This window comes from Thunnus albacares, chromosome 15, assembly GCF_914725855.1.
Source record: "Thunnus albacares chromosome 15, fThuAlb1.1, whole genome shotgun sequence".
NCBI lineage: Eukaryota > Metazoa > Chordata > Actinopteri > Scombriformes > Scombridae > Thunnus > Thunnus albacares.
In genome coordinates, this window is record NC_058120.1 from 13,106,373 (window position 1) to 13,120,059 (window position 13,687).

The following is a 13,687-nucleotide window of genomic DNA, read 5'->3' on the forward strand; positions in this document are numbered from 1 at the left end:
GTCTTAACATGACCACAACCAGCAGTGCCACTTGATAGATAAATATGTTGACTGTAGTTTGGGGGGAAAAAAAGCCACTTAAATGATGTGATTGTGATCTCATTTTAGGCCAAACACAAGCGTTTTCTGGGCCACGCTGCTCACTTGACAAACGTACGCTTCACAAATGCAGATCGCTTTGTCGTCAGTGCCGGCGGCGATGACAGAAGGTATGATCGAGACTCTACATAACGACATAGTTTACACACAAAGTGACACTCAAATATCAAGTGACGGATCCCTTTCTTTATGTACTTTCTAGCCTCTTTGTGTGGAGGTGTGTCCATGCCCCCCACTGAGGATCACACCTGGACCATCCTGCCTCACAGAGTCCAAGAGGCTATCTGGTCGTCTCCCAGCATGTCTCTTCACAGAAAATAACCTGGTAAAAAATGCATTCAATGGAGGAGGAGGACCTGGCAGCTTGTAAAATGAGGAAAAGCAGCGATCTGACTTACTGCCTCAAAACTAAGGTGCATGCATATGTGCAAGGCTAATTTTCAACTTTCATCACAGCATCAGTCCTGATTGTGAACACAGGTGGAGGGCATGCAGCCCTGCTCTCACATTACATCATCATCGGAAGAAAAAAAACCATCTCTCTAATATGTGCATATCATTTCAGTGATGGATTTTTTTTTTTTTTTTTTAGAACGAGAGTTCTGTGTCCCAAATGGCAGTTTTGCCACTTGGTCAGCCTATGAAATCATGTTACTGACAATGCCATTTTTTAAAACATGTAGCAAACTAAATTAGCCTTAATCTGAGTGTTTAACTTTACGAGGGTTTGGATTCTTTTTGTATTATGTTTGTTTTACTTTTTTGGATCATGTGGTCATTTGTTTGTTTCTATTTTTACTGGTAATTCCAAATCCTGTGGCCTTCCTCCTGAATGTAACATCCACTGTTATGTTCTGGATGTCAGCATGCCAAAGCATACTATGCACTGTACACCTGACCTGGTCACTGTGTTAACCCCTGACGGTTCATTTATGTGGTTGTGTTGTTGACTGGTTGACCTCAAACCTCCCTCGGCAGTGTCCCCCCCCCCCCTCCCTCATGACAACGTTAACGTGTGCATTTGTGTTTGAGGATTTGTTTGTGGTTAATGGGTGTGCATGGCTTACTGGAAGACAATCCGTCCGAACCAAATTCCTCAGAAAACATAAAGAATAGCTGTAAATTGATGTTTCAATGCACTGTTGCAATTCTTTCGGTCACTTTTCAGTGTGCTGCTATGACGTATTATTGTCGCATTTTTTCATGAATATGAAGGATGTGACTTTTTTCTTTTTCAACAGTAAGTTAATGTTTTGTGTCATCAGATATATTACTTAAATGGAATGTTTATCAGAGAGAAAATATGAGAAGTGCGAAACACTTTCCTCCTTGTATTAAGACTAACTACAAAAAAAACGTTGCTGCATATTTTGATTTACATTACACCAGTGTAAATATCATTTGTAGATATTCTTTTTGTATATTTTTTGTGAGATGTTTCTTAAATTCCACTTTAATAAAAAAAGGCAACTGTGAACTTGGCTTTTAAATTTTGAGTCTGTAATGTTCATCACTTATAGCACATACAAATAAATATAGAGCCATTAATAATGCTGAAGAAATAACCAATGTAATCGAAATATGGATGCTCAAACTAACTTTCTATCCATTACCAATAAATAAAAACATTTCCCAGCTGCTCTTTCATCACTAACACAACAACTTTTTGGACCCACACTGAAATGACTGAAGATATAAACATATGAAATTCACTCGGTTTTATTTCAGATGATATAATAAAGCTTAGCTCTTTATATTCACAGATACAGTTTGTCCTATTTACATATTTTACATACAAAGCAAAGCACTGAATGCTCAACCAATCAAATACCTCAGCTGAACATCTGTTCTGTTTGAATACATTATAAGTTAAATATTGTGAACTCATCTGCAGATAAGCACAATGATTGATTGACACCTCCGCCTTTGACTCAGTTCATCAGTTCAAGTAATTTCACACCTAAATAGCATTTTTTCAGGCAAGTGAGACTGACACTAGATGTAGTTATGAGTGAGCTGAATGAATCAAAATATCAAAGATAATCTAATACAATAATCTGAGTTACTTATTTATTAGGTGCAGCTGTAGTCTTAAAGGTAATCCAATATAAAAACTGTTATATTATAAAACTTATAATCCGTTTTTGTTGATGCTGTGTCAGAAAAATTCATCTCTATGTAAATTTTGAGGGCGTAGTGCTTGGAATGCATCATATTGTGATTTTTTTAAATATATTTTGTTGAATTTTGTACATCTAATAAACAAGTAACTCAGAGTATAAAAAAGTACTGTGATGGTGACACAGGGAAGCAGAGTTATATTTTGACGGAGAAGGAACTCCCGCAGGAGCAGCCATGATCAGCTTGAGGATTTTTGAGCACTAGGAAGGTGGAGCGGATGAGCTCTTGGCTGAAGTCCACCGTGGATCCTTTCACATACTCCAGGCTGTCCTGGTCCACGATGATGCCCACTCCTCCCTGCTCAAACACTCTGGATGCAGAAGACGACAGAGTTGATGGGATTTAGTAAGGATACAATAATGCCGGTTGATACATGACTTGAAAGGTAGATAAATGGGAATTTACCTGTCATCTTCATTCCTGTTACTATCAACAGAAAACTTGTACTGGAACCCGGAGCAGCCTCCTCCCTCCACATGTATTCTCAGGTACTGGCCCTTGTCCATGATCTCCCCTAGTCTCTGGATAAAAGAGGGGTGACATAAGCATGATGAATGAGGTGCAAAGTATGAGAACCTCAATAAAACTTAACATATTTATTAAAAGAGTGGCTGCATGGCAAGCAATTACATACATATTTACATTTAAAGATATCTATAACTGTATTTTACAAATGCTCCAAAGTATCATGTATCGCCCTTCTTCACATCACACAACCTTAATACTAAAAACTTGGGAAAGTGATATTTTAAAAGTATGTTAGAATTCTGAAAAGATCAATATATTGTTTATGACTGGTCACATATAAAGTTGGGATTCCTTAAAATTAAGTCATTACTGTAGGCTTTTTTGACAAGATGTTCCATACAAAGTGATGAAACAAGTAACAAAATATTACTAGAATGTAATTAGATATCCTACATTTGTTTTTATACCATGGTCTGGATGAATACAGACAGAATACAGGTGTGCGTTAAAACTGTTTAATGTACAGGTAGTTCGGTTCAAGTTTAATCACTGTTCTAAATTCATCGGCTACCCAACTTGTAACCATAGCAACATTAAAGAGCATAGCTCTCAAAGCATTATGACGTTTTGAAGAATGAGACGCAGCAAAGGAAAAAGAAATGGAGACGAAAAGAAAGAAACCAAGTGAAAAACAGCACAAGGAACTGACACCTGAAGAGCTTAAAATGATAGAGGAAGAGAAGGATGAGATTAATACAAAAAAAGGCAACAAAATGGGAAGTTAATATACTGACAGACTTTCTCCAGCAAAAACAAAAGAACACTGATTTGGAGACATACTCTGCGGTTATGCTTAATGACACCTTACATGAATTTTATGCCTCAGTTCGGGCTGGTGGCAAGTACAGTTTGGCAAGTTGTCATGACAACGGTAAGCTCTTGCTCTTGCTTTTGATTTTGAGTGCAAAACCTTGGCCAAAAATTTGCAAATTCTTTTATTTTATATTGTTGGCAAATGATCATGGTAGTGGGATGATCAACTTGAAGGTGTGTGTTAAATAGTTTTAAGACACTACTCATTGATTATCCCTTATATAATAAAGTCAAAATACAGTTAGAAATATCTTAGTAGTATTTTGAATAATCATACACATAAGGTCCTTTGTCAAGTAATAATGATATGTGAATGCTAAAATGAAACAAATTTTTTTGAGGACCAAAACGTTGTTGTCTTCAGAATCAAATGTCTCATATGTAGAAGAACTGTGGCACTCATGAATGTACTGTATGCCCACAACTCCCTTTAAAATATGAAGTGAAACTTTATGTCAGCAGGGACTGATTGTGGATGTTTCAGATTTTAGACAGAAAATAAAATTTCTCCAAGAATAGTCCTAAAGTAGAATATACCCACATCCACAAGTAACTCCTCTGTCGCTGAAGCAGCTTCAGGCACAAAACTGTAAACAACTTGTAATCTAGACAAGATAGAAGTATGATGCCTAATCAGGCAGAGTTGGTATGTACTCACCTTCACACATGACTCAGTGAGGTTTACACTATCTTCAGATGAACCAGGCACCTCTGGCTTCTCCTGGGCTGAGGCGCTGCTGAAGCTCCGCAGCCCCGCTGTGTAACGGGGCTGACGGGTTTGAGGAAGGCGCTGTAACTGGCCCACATTGAAGTTGTTCAGAAGAGAAGACGCCCTGCAAAACATTGACGTTACGTTATTATTAATATGGGATGTAGATATAAGAACAAGAGCATCACACTTGTGTTGGCCCTACAATGTAGCACCGGTGTTATGGGTTAACGGGTGACCGAGTTAACTGGTGACCCAGCTGAGTGCGTCGTGTTTGTTTGCTCGTAGTGATGGCAGATGTTGAAAACACGAACAGAAGAGGTGTACTCGTAAAAAAAAGCATTATCAATTTAACTTTGATCAATTTAAAATACATACTTATCTGTGTTTGTTTATCTACGCTAACCACTTAACCAGCAGTTAAATTGTGCTCAACAAGATGCATTCACCTATCGTAACGTGTCTTATAATGTGGAAAACAAACCGTAGCCCTAAGTTTTGTCTATACCGTTATCCTCAATCAGGAAGTGGTCCATATTCAACCAATTCACCTATATAATAGTGTCAAACTCCCCATAAGACGCTAGCTGCTATATATTTTTCCCACACATAAAAAGTAACTTTAAGAAAAGTGAATGCTTCTTATTGATGACACCGTTTAATTTACATAAAGTTAAAACAAACAGGACCAGACGAATATATATTGTACATTCAATTTGAAAGAATTCAGGGATTTTACGAGGACACCTAATTATGTGCTCTGTTAGTGTTTTCAACAGCTGCCGTCCGTCACTACAAATAACGATATCCATGGTAACCACGGATGATGCAAGTCACCAGTGAACAAGGTCACTCGTTACACCGAAACACCGCCTCGTTAGCTAACGTTAGCGTTAAAGGCTAGCTTGCTAACTAGCAAAATTTAAACAGAGCGACTTTCCTCCTACGTAATGATTTTGGAGCACATACATCCCTCATGACTTCTATGTTATACATCAAATAAACTTTACCTCGCAAGGCTCAATACTTTCGACTTTGACGCAGTTATCATCGCTCCTGTTACGAACGACATCTTTCATAACAAACTGTACAAAGCTCCTCCCCCAACAGTTGAGGAAAGACAGACAGCACATCTATTGGCTAAAACGCTTGTCTATCAATATGATACGCCCATATTGGTACAATACCGTCAAATTATTGGTTAGACCACCTGCCAATCATGAGGTAATTGGGTTTTTAACCTGCTAGACAGAGTATGTTACTTTGAGCCCGTTGCTTTGCCTTTCAGGCACAACTCTTCTGCGTTATATACCGCCCACAACAAGATACGCTAATTAAATGTTTATATTGAAGTTTAGCTCACAAATGACTGTGTTCTTGTAACGATTGAGGTTATGATCATCCTAATTACGGCGAATAAGGCGAGGTTTTTACACTGAGGGGGTTTCCTGTCAGACTAGATTTCGGGTGAACAAAACACAACTCTCATAAATAGGCGTTACCTCGGTCTTGTGATAGAAGGAAATAAAAAGTGCTCTTTCCAATCTGAGCGGTAGACAGAAGCTCGTCAAAGGTATAGTTTGTTCACCCAAAGTGTCTTTTTAGTCCACATACTGTAAGTTTTAGTGACTGGGAATACTCGGCGGTTTTTTACTACAGTAGTAAGTAGTCGAGGAATATTTCCTCGTCGTGTTAAACTTTGTACTCATTGCTCCACTTTAGGGGGAAAAACAAACAACAAGTCATATGATTTAACATTTTGTGCTGACTCAAAGTCAGGCTGCTCTGACTAAGTTTCCTCTTCTGTTTGCGTCTTCTGATTTAAGGTTAAAAAAGGGAAAGAAACATGGATGTCCGGACTGGTTTAATCGCTTTGTTCTGCTTGATGGGATTCACCTGTGCGGATCCAGTGAAATACATAGACTGTGGTAAGTTTTACTTCACAATATAAGTGAGGATTTACCTCTCTGTTGTATGTTTTAAGTATATTGGCCTTTGGAGGTGAGACACTTTTCCACTTTTCTCGCATTTATATTCATTTTATCCCACAGATGTCGTCTGCTTAAATTGGGAGTATGGTTGCAATTAGCGATTACTTTCATTATCAATGTATCTCTCTTGGTTTTTTTTTGGGGGGGGGGGGGGGCTTAATTGATCAAGCAATTTCATTTAGAAAATGACAAATGGTGGCAAATGCAATTACAAATTCCCAGAGCCCTAAGTGAAGAAATCTCAAAAATATTGAGTGAACAATGATTGAAAAAAAGAGAAGCAGCACATGTGTGTATTATATTGACTTATTTTTATCGGAATGCAGTTTATAGTTACTATTTATGATCTTGTGTAGATAGTATAGCATAGTAGAGAGTGTGTGTGTGTGTTTCATTTTACAGCTGTTCCTAATACTAGTCTAGTTTTAGTTCAACATCCAAAGGTTTTACTTCTTATGAATCTGTTCTTGTACCTTTTGCTGCAGGGACATTTCAGTTTCCCATTGTGGGATCACTTCCGCTTTATTTTAAGTCCTATCAATGGAGAGGCTGGACAAAGAGACTGTTTGGCATTTTTGCTTGATGAGTGGCTTGAATGATTAATCGTTTGCCTTGTCCAGCAAGTATTTGTATGGTCTTTGAAATTCACAAGCCTCCCTCTGCGCAAAAATGTATTTAAAAGTTGATTTGAAGCTAATATGAATCTCCATATTAGTCAAATCAAGCAGATATCTTTCAACGTCAGTCTTTTTGTTGTTATACTTCCACCGCAGCTCAACAGGGAAACACAAAGTGTGAATTTGATGCTACAAAGACTGTAAATGTGGCAGATATCCACTTGATATGACCAAAACAGACTGCTGAAGCCTCATAGAAGTTTCAGATCAACTATTTTAAGGGATCTTTAAATGGCCAGTATGAGAAGGAGGAAGGATTACAGCGAGGAAAACCCCTTTCAGTGTTCATTTGGGCACCTGACTGATATTTTCAGACAGACTTTAAAATTGTGAACCTATCCTTTATTTTTAATGTGTGTATATCAAGTCTCAAGTGAAAAATCAAAACCAATAGATGTTTTAAGTAAAGATCTGTGTGATTTGTAAGACTTAATGAATGGTTAGTTTAGTGAAATGAGAGGTTGTGCCGTCTGTGATTTTTCAGATGTATATTAATGAATATTAAATTCTATATGGTTTATTGCTTTGTTGCCAAATGGCAAAAACAGTTTCAGAATCATTTATGAAAACATAATCTTGAACATTTAGAACAGTCATAGTCTTTATAAATCTAACACTTTTTGTTAGTTTTAGTTTGTTTTTGTTTTTTTCCCCTTTTTGCAATCTAATTACTTTAATCATTTTGTAAAACTAAACTGATTTTAAATTGTTCTGTTAAAGCATGAAGCAGCCAGTTGGATCTACTGTTTTGTGTCTGTCACTGCTAATAAAAGTGAAACGTGTCATAACAAGTGATATGTCAGCAGTATACCAGTAAGCATTTATCTTTTTGAAAGTCTACTTTTTTTTTATAAAAAAAAAAAAAAGCTGTTCCTCTCATATTTGTCCTCAGGCTCCTCTACTGGCAAAGTGACCATAGTGGACATTAACCCTTGTGCCAATCAGCCCTGCCAGCTACACAAAGGACAGTCCTACAGCGTCAATGTGACTTTCAACAGTGGTGAGTGAGCTATATTGCTTTAGAAACACTTCTCTCAACACTCAGAACATTAATAATAAAGTTTTGATCTTGTTGTAGCTGTGGAGAGCCAGACAAGCAAGGCGGTGGTCCATGGAATAATCGCCGGAGTCCCCGTCCCCTTCCCCATTCCCATTGAAGACGGCTGCAAGTCTGGAATCCAGTGTCCCATCCAGAAGCAGCAGAACTATCACTATCTGAACTCCCTACCTGTGAAGTCCGAGTATCCCGCAGTAAGTAGTGCTTGTGACTTTAGCCAGTCTTTCTTTTTATTTATTATTTTTAAGATGACTTTTCTCTTAAATTTGACCAAATTACAGTTTTTGCAGTTGCACTCATCTGTACTGAAGGACCATTTTCATGCATCCAGTAGCCATTAGAAACTAAAGCCCACTACGGGGCATTTTGCAAGTCTTAAAAATAATATTTCAATATCTTAAAGGATCATTTTTTTAAAGGAAGTGAAGATACCAGCAGTGGTGGACTTCATTCAGATTCAGATCCTTCTTTTAAGTAAAAGTAGTGATACTATCATGTAGTAGCAAGAAGTCCTGTATTTAAAATGCTACATAAGTTTAAAAAAAAAAAGGTAGTAAATATTAAAAGCAAAATGTATTTGAGGAACTGTCACACGTCTAGTCAAGCAGGAGTAAGAGTAATCTTAAAAATAGGCTCATGACTTGTTTGTTTTTTTTTTTTTCCCATTTATATCACTTACTCAGGATGTTTCAAACATGTTTCTTTCCCCCTTTCACTTCCTTAAAACATTAAAGAAAAATCACACATTATTGACCAACCATTCTCTTCTGCATTTCTAGATAAAGCTGGTTGTGAAGTGGGAACTGAGAGACGACAACGACAAAGACTTGTTCTGCATCAAGTTTCCAGTTCAGATTGTGAACTAAGCAGCCAACAGTACCTCTGACACGTGTTTTTGTTTTTTTTATTTAAAGGGATTCAAATGAGTAAAAGAACTAGAATATAAATGATTCTTGTTAAGATCTCATTTTATTCATTCATCAAAATGATTTTAAGATGTATGTCGTTCACTAGTTTGCAAGACTCTGCTGCACACTCTCACCTCAAATACTGCTGAATTAAAGACAGGGTTGGTTATCTGCATAACAGTTGCTTTTTTTTTTTTTTTTTTTTTTTTAAGTTGTGGATGTGAAATAATGCGGTCAACGTTTGCATGAACAACCCTGGTTTGTGAACTACATTCCACTGCAGTGCAAATGTCTTGTCTAACTGGCTGCTGTGTAGTCAGAAAAAGTACAAACTGTACATTTTTCTTTACTGAAGCTTTTGTAAAATTTTCTTACTGACCTTGTGATACTAGACATATGGAATTGGAAATTATAAATGACTGAAAAGTAAACTAATAAAGAAATCTATGTACCATTACAGTAACTTTCAACTCTCTCTATGCACTTGTCAGACACTTTACTCCCCATTTATTTATTTTAACTTGCACTGCAATCACTGGTTTATCAGTGGTGACGCAACTACTTTTCCGACTTTCAAGGGAAGTTTGTCTTGCCACTGCTCATCACCAGGTGGTTACACTTCAGATCGCCTTCAGCTGAGGCTCCTGAAATTGTGGCATGTGTGTAGTCATGTCGACAAAGGTGAGGCATGAACACCTGTCATGCATTTAAAGACTTAACAATGAGGACTGACACCGTTTCTAAGATTTTATTGGTCTGAGCAAAGGCCAGCAGCAAGGGATAACTGTATGAATGCAAAAAGTTTTCTTGGAAAGTTTGATTTCATAACACTTGACAATTCATTAGCAGGTCACACATACCAAACTAACACAAAAGCATTAAAGCAGCTTTAGAAGTGGTCGTTGAGTTTAAATAAACGTGTATTCGGACTAGAGAACCAAAAGTTTGAAGATAAAACTACATCAAAATTTTAAAAAAAAAATGTAAGTCTCCATGAGAATAGCTTCTTTGCCTTAACACCAAATGCAAGCTTGAGATGCAATGCATTGTGCAATATGGAGAAAAAACAAATGATATCCAAACACAATTTGATATTGAATACAATGTCAGCTTAGTTTGACATAATCAGAAATTTTAAATAAGTTTCTGACCTCTCATGTAAAATGACAGCCCAACAAAATACCTTCTCTGTCAATACAAACTAAGTAAAACAAGTTAATTTTTGTACTTTTCTAACCAAAAGTCAGTCATTAAGGCAGTATATGTATGAGTTATATGGAAAGATTACAGATTTGGCTCTTTCACTGAGACACCTGCTGAATATGAAGTATTATTGGGTCAATTTGCGCAGATTTCAGCCACAAAGGCCACACAGCTTTAGTGCAAGCAGAGCAGAAGGAGGAAACCGGCTTTACTATCAACATAACTTGCTGCTTCTTTCTCAGATCATTTCGACGAGTACAAAAGGTGCAGAGTTACAAATTTGTAACACGTGGAAGCTGGAAGATCTTTCCACAGTAAAGTCAACAACACAATGTTGCAACAGATTCCATACCAGCCAATCCCTCGCAGTCAAAAACTAAAGTAGCTGACATGAAGTCATTCGATGATATGAAACTCAGAACAAAGCAAAGTTGATAGGGCAGGGTACCCCGTATTGTAGTGGTTGCTAGGCAGGTGGACATCACATAATAGGCTATAATATTTGACCAGACTTGGTTATTATTGGCTCATATCCAAATACACCCACATCATCAACCCCTTGTTTCACTTGTACGATGTATGCAGCATTTTTGGTCCTTTTTTATTGTCCATTTTGCTTCAGCCTCTCCAGCCGCTGGAGCAAAGCATTCCCGAAGGCCTCTCTGTAACCCGGACTCAGCGTGTCCAGAAGCGAGTAAACAGTCTCATGATACTGGGTGCTCAAATCCTCATCCACTTGATCGAAGGCATAGCCCACCACCTGTATAGAGCAGAAACAAGTGATTTATTTTAAAACCCTCGTATGGTTTTGGGGTCTGAAAGCTGCATGCGGTGAGTAATAATCGCTGATGGTGCATCTTACCCTCAGTCCTGCTTCCGTGAGCTCCAGACAATACCGGTTTCCCTCTCTTGTTTCCACATTTATGTAGGCCACATCCGACGCACTGTTGAGACTTTGCGACACGTGCATTTCAGCGACGGCGAAAAGCACGTCGTTGACCACTGCCTCCGCCTCCAATCTCATGTCCTTGACGTCACCGAGCTCGACACAGTCCTCGTCAAATGAAGTGACAATGGATTCCTCGGGCTGGCAGTCTACCTCCATCCCCTACAACACAGAAAAACAAAGTTATCGACTATAACTGACTCATTGTTGTAGCCTAAAGTTTACTGTACACTACAAAAACTGCCAAAATGGTTCTCCATGTCCACAAGTACACTTGAGAAACCCGGCAGTTAAACTGGGACTGTCACAACAAGCTGCTCTCTACTGTCACTAACTGGAAAAAATAATTACCATCCTCTGTGATCAGGTGATGGCCTGAGGAAAAGTTAAACCGGTTTGAGTCAGGAAGGAACTGAACTATAGTATCAAACAGGTAACTGGGTATTTTCCAACCAATTATCAGTATTAAACACTACGTATGAGTTATGCCGTCTCCTTAGCACCGGTGCGTTTGTTCAACAAGTTGAGTCTCGTCATGCTTTATTTGTGTCAATGTGCATCACGTAGCACACATCTGTATGAGCCTTTTTCCTGCATGTCAGCTGTTGCACCACATTTGGCTTCCTCTTCATTCGTTCTGTTGGCTGGACGCCTTTATGGGCAATAAGCCACAGTTGATGTAACCACTGATTGTGAAACATGCAGCAATATTTAACTTAAACTGTCTCTTCCAGTTCATAGACATCCATATGATGTGGATGTTACAGGTGGAAATACACAGTGGATCAGTCAGTTTATAGGAGTATTACTATGGTTTGTACCTTTGTGACTGTTAAACTGTATATTAAACCACCTCACAGTGACAGCAAAGGTATAGTTTGATTTGTTTTTTCATTTGTTTTGGCATTCTTGGCTGCTGATCAAACTGGTGTGAGACAAAACTTTTACATCTGGTGGACATTAGTTTTCTAGATTGAACCCGTAAAGCTGCATTAGGATAAAACACAAATCCATACATTAAACAAAAGTCTGTATTATCTCAGTTGAAGATTTACTGACACACACACATTTATCACCAGCATTCAACAGTGGAGGAAGTATTCAGATCCACTTAAGTAGAAGAAGCCGTAACACAATCTAAAAATACTCGATTACAACTTAAAGTTCTACGCTGAAAATGTTACTTAAGCAAATGTACAGAAGTATTATAAGCATTGAGTAAGTATTATCAAAACTAAAAGTATTCTGTGCTGAAAAATGACTGCTGTGAGTTTTATATTATTACATATTATATTACTGTTTCTGTTATATTAATGTGGAACTGTTGTACTTGGTCAATGTGGAGCTAATTTTAATTATTTCACACACTATTGGCTGATTTAACCTATAAAATTACGTCATGTTTTATTAGCCGATCATATGTTTTGTGTGTGAAATATTAGTTTGTAAACCAAGTAGGGCTGCAACATCCAATTGATTAGTAAAGTCTGACAACAGTTCACATCCAATGCAATCAGAGAATTTGGACATTTTTCTTAAAAAACAGTTGCCAATTAATTTTATAGTTGACAACAAATCGATTAATCGTTACAGCTCTAAAACTAGTAACAGCTGTCAAATAAATATAGTGGAGTAAAAGTATGAAGAAGCATGAAATGGAAATACTCGAGTACACAGTACAAGTTAAATGTATTTCGGTATTTTTCACCTCTCAAAACATCTATGCAGATGCTTACCCTACATTTGCGAAACTCTCGCGAGATTTGTATGCGTTGTTTCTTCATAGTTCCTGTTGTACAAAATAATTACGTTTTATGATGTGACAACGTTATGGTTAAGGTCTGTTTAGGTTTAGGCACAAAAACACTTGGTTAGGGTAAGAAAAAGATCGTGGTTTTTGGTAAAATGATCAATCTCGCGAGATCTTAAACATCGACATCACAGCGACATCTTGAGGACTCTAGCTGAAGTGAAAGTCTCTGGTTAGCATCACAGATAGCATTAGACGAACTTTCAGTCAATGTGTTAGTTTCATTTAAATGGTATAACTCGGGTAATTCATATATAGATTGATGTAGCTAACTTAGAAAGCCAATATTAGGATAACTAACCTCAGCTAGTGCACTGGTTAACAGGAGTAAACAAACCGACCGTTGTGCAGGCCAGAAATGAAACAGTTATATATTACTTCACTTTGTATTCATCACATGCATATTGTATGTTATTAAGAGTAGCAGTCATACGTTTGATCTAGCGATGCTATAACAACAATGTAGCTTGTCTCTGACCAAACTGCGTTCATTTTTCTCACCACCTCCTCCTCCTCCTCCTCCTCGGTGCGGTTGTTGTTGAGCTCCGTGGAGAAGGTTCAGACAAACGAGCGTCAGATAACTTCAGATAGATAAATGTTGAATCTCAAGTTTATGCACAGCCAAAGAAAGAAACTATAAATGAACGCCCTACCCCTTTTCTACTTTATTTGCGTTGTCACTAAATAACTACATTAAAAACAATGACCCAGTAAGATGCTGAAGTTAGCTTCCGATTCACAGCTTCCGATTCGGAGTTAAGGGGA

General features: G+C 37.7%; 4 protein-coding genes across 11 annotated transcripts in view; 2 read left to right on the top strand and 2 right to left on the bottom strand.

Moving 5' to 3' along the window:
- The window catches only part of eml5 (EMAP like 5), a 42,327-nt gene extending 40,212 nt beyond the window's left edge, over positions 1-2,115 (top strand). For both annotated transcript variants that reach the window (XM_044374777.1, XM_044374778.1), the window contains 2 exons: positions 109-209; positions 302-2,115. In XM_044374777.1, the coding sequence (XP_044230712.1) occupies positions 109-209; positions 302-338 (138 nt within the window). In that variant the 3' untranslated portion in view covers positions 339-2,115. The remainder of the gene's footprint in view (positions 1-108; positions 210-301) is intronic.
- Positions 1,803-5,464, bottom strand: isca2 (iron-sulfur cluster assembly 2). Its single transcript, XM_044374780.1, has 4 exons — positions 5,341-5,464; positions 4,280-4,454; positions 2,686-2,801; positions 1,803-2,590 (listed from the first exon to the last, which is right to left on the bottom strand). Exons 1-4 carry the CDS (start codon positions 5,400-5,402, stop codon positions 2,416-2,418), a joined length of 528 nt encoding a protein of 175 aa, XP_044230715.1. The 5' UTR covers positions 5,403-5,464; the 3' UTR covers positions 1,803-2,415.
- A 338-nt stretch (positions 5,465-5,802) lies between these two features.
- Positions 5,803-9,422, top strand: LOC122998137 (NPC intracellular cholesterol transporter 2-like). Of its 2 annotated transcripts, none has more exons than XM_044374789.1 (5): positions 5,803-5,903; positions 6,157-6,258; positions 7,891-7,998; positions 8,077-8,249; positions 8,835-9,422. In XM_044374789.1, exons 2-5 carry the CDS (start codon positions 6,177-6,179, stop codon positions 8,919-8,921), a joined length of 450 nt encoding a protein of 149 aa, XP_044230724.1. In that variant the 5' UTR covers positions 5,803-5,903; positions 6,157-6,176; the 3' UTR covers positions 8,922-9,422. The 2 variants fall into 2 exon arrangements, with proteins under 2 accessions (XP_044230724.1, XP_044230723.1); XM_044374788.1 differs by having other exon boundaries at positions 5,873-5,991.
- On the bottom strand, positions 9,135-13,677 carry LOC122998136 (gsk3b interacting protein). Of its 6 annotated transcripts, XM_044374781.1 has the most exons (4): positions 13,424-13,658; positions 12,849-12,901; positions 11,029-11,274; positions 9,135-10,926 (listed from the first exon to the last, which is right to left on the bottom strand). In XM_044374781.1, the coding sequence occupies exons 2-4, from the start codon at positions 12,894-12,896 to the stop codon at positions 10,768-10,770; spliced, it is 453 nt and encodes a 150-aa protein (XP_044230716.1). In that variant the 5' UTR covers positions 12,897-12,901; positions 13,424-13,658; the 3' UTR covers positions 9,135-10,767. The 6 variants fall into 6 exon arrangements, with proteins under 6 accessions (XP_044230716.1, XP_044230719.1, XP_044230718.1 ...); XM_044374784.1 differs by lacking the exon at positions 12,849-12,901 and having other exon boundaries at positions 13,576-13,677; XM_044374783.1 differs by lacking the exon at positions 12,849-12,901 and having other exon boundaries at positions 13,424-13,666.
- Positions 13,678-13,687: the final 10 nt, after the last annotated feature.